Source organism: Aplysia californica, unplaced genomic scaffold, assembly GCF_000002075.1.
Source record: "Aplysia californica isolate F4 #8 unplaced genomic scaffold, AplCal3.0 scaffold00770, whole genome shotgun sequence".
NCBI lineage: Eukaryota > Metazoa > Mollusca > Gastropoda > Aplysiida > Aplysiidae > Aplysia > Aplysia californica.
In genome coordinates, this window is record NW_004798040.1 from 29,501 (window position 1) to 31,768 (window position 2,268).

Genomic DNA, 2,268 nt, shown 5'->3' on the forward strand with positions numbered 1-2,268 from the left:
TATACACACACACATGGGTACTGACCCGCGTTCTGAGGCACGGCCAGGACCATCACATGACCCGTGTCCTCCTCCAGGTGTTGGCCAGAGCCCGGCCACGACTCCATGGCACTGTCCACACTGGCAATTGGGGTTGACGGCTTCAGGGCAGACAACGAGCTATACTGTAGGGTAGAAATACAACGACATCATCAGAGAGGGGAAAATCTATCATTTCCCAGGCCAGGCACACAGCTACATTGTACTGTAGCAAAACAACATGTACCATTTAACAATACAACATCTATCATTTCCCAGATTGTAACAATACAACATCTATCATTTCCCAGACTGTAACAATACAACATCTATCATTTCCCAGACTGTAACAATACAGCATCTATCATTTAACAATACAACATCTATCATTTCCCAGGCCAGGCACACATCTACACACACTGTACAGTAGATATGTAATATCTATCATTTCCCAGACTGTAACAATACAACATCTATCATTTCCCAGACTGTAACAATACAACATCTATCATTTCCCTGGCTGTAACAATACAACATCTATCATTTCCCAGACTATAACAATACAACATCTATCATTTCCCAGACTGTAACAATACAATATCTATCATTTCCCAGACTGTTGCAATACAACATCTATCATTTCCCAGGCCGGGCATACAGCGACACTGTTCTGTAGCAATACATCATCATCCATCATTGGCTTGTCCGTCTGTTCGTTTGTTTGTGCAAAGAGAAGCACATGAACACAATAACCATCATGGAGCAGACGGTAAAATAGGACAGACACGTGTCTACACTTTTAAATCTACACAAAAAACATCTATCATTCAACAGAGAAGACAAGTAACTGTCCTGTGGAATCTACACAACATATATCATTTAACAGAGAGGCATGGTGCTATTACTCTGGAATCTATCCATTTACTTCTTTTTATTTTAGTAAGGTTTTACGGCACTTGCAACACAATAAGATCATATAAGTGGCGGCATTAACTTCTACTGTTGGTTTCTTCATTACAGGCTCATAAAAGAAGGTATATCATTTCTCATTATATACCGATAGTGTTAGACACAAAAAAGCCAAGTAAAAAAAAAGGTATTTTCTTGGAAGGGGAAAAAAATCTGCAGATGAAGTACAAATGAATGCTTGGTCACCAGCTTTTGTATACACGTTTGAGGGATAAGAAGAATTTGAGGAGTCCACTGAAAAAATGGACATAGTCACAAACTGAAAATCATGAAGGTATCAATTTTTGAACACTAATTGTTGACTCATAGCTGTATTTCTGTTCAGCTGTTGGTTGATTGTTGTTGTCAGATTTTCCATCCAACAAACACATATAAAATAAACCACCAATCAAACAAATATGAAGTTATGAGTCGACAAGCTTTTAAAATTGACACCCTCACAAATTTCCATTTTGTGTCTATGCCCGTTTCTTCAGTGGACTCCTCATTTACTTATGCTACATTTCTTTTTCATGCTCTTTATATTCCAAGACTGCAAAATTGGCTGGAAAAAAATCTGCAGTATGTAGAGTTGATAGATATCATTTATCGTGAGGATAAGAATTGTTTTCTAATCCCAGGTCCTATACAAAGTGTCCACTTACCGCAGGGGGCAGAGTTTCCCCGTTTCCTGAAACAAAATAAAAATAATTATATTGAAAGTTCAAAGGAAGAGAATATTTGGATTTTGTTTTGCTTCAGTGAAGTGGGGGCATCAAAACGATAATAGTCTCATTTTGTGCTGTAGAAAAAATGCAATTTCCGCGTCACGCATTTTCATGTGATCGCTGTGACAACCTCGTAAATAAAACTTTTAATTCTATTTTTTAAATATTAGTAAGTTTTACGGCACTTGCAACACAATAAGGTCATATAAGTGCCGAAGTTAAGAGGTGTTACAAGAGCGTAACAAAGACAAAATTGAAGTAGGCGAGATAAGGACGATAGATGTTTGGTAGGAAAAAAGGAGCAAACCACACCAGAGCACCCGCCAACCATCCACAATAAAACTTTGCACTGCTTGTCTGAAAGACGTCTGTTTTATCATCATTCAACATTAATTTGCTTTTGTTCATCCAGTTATTCATTTTGAAAATACACTTTTCAGCATGAAAGGGTCAGTGCACAAAAGTAGAACAGCAAGTAAAGACAAAGAGAAGTAGTGTGTGTGTGCGTGTGTGTGTGTGTGTGTGTGTATGTGTGTGTGTATGTGTGTGTGTGTGTGTGTGTGTGTATGTGTGC

The 2,268-nt window shown here is 38.2% G+C and overlaps 1 protein-coding gene across 1 annotated transcript in view; it reads right to left on the minus strand.

The window, feature by feature from the left end:
- The window catches only part of LOC101854205 (glutamate receptor-interacting protein 2), a gene marked incomplete in the record, with an annotated part of 40,751 nt that overhangs the window by 4,842 nt on the left and 33,641 nt on the right, over positions 1 to 2,268 (minus strand). Inside the window, 2 exon segments of the mRNA XM_013088587.2 lie at positions 26 to 164; positions 1,632 to 1,656. Of these exon segments, the coding sequence (XP_012944041.2) occupies positions 26 to 164; positions 1,632 to 1,656 (164 nt within the window).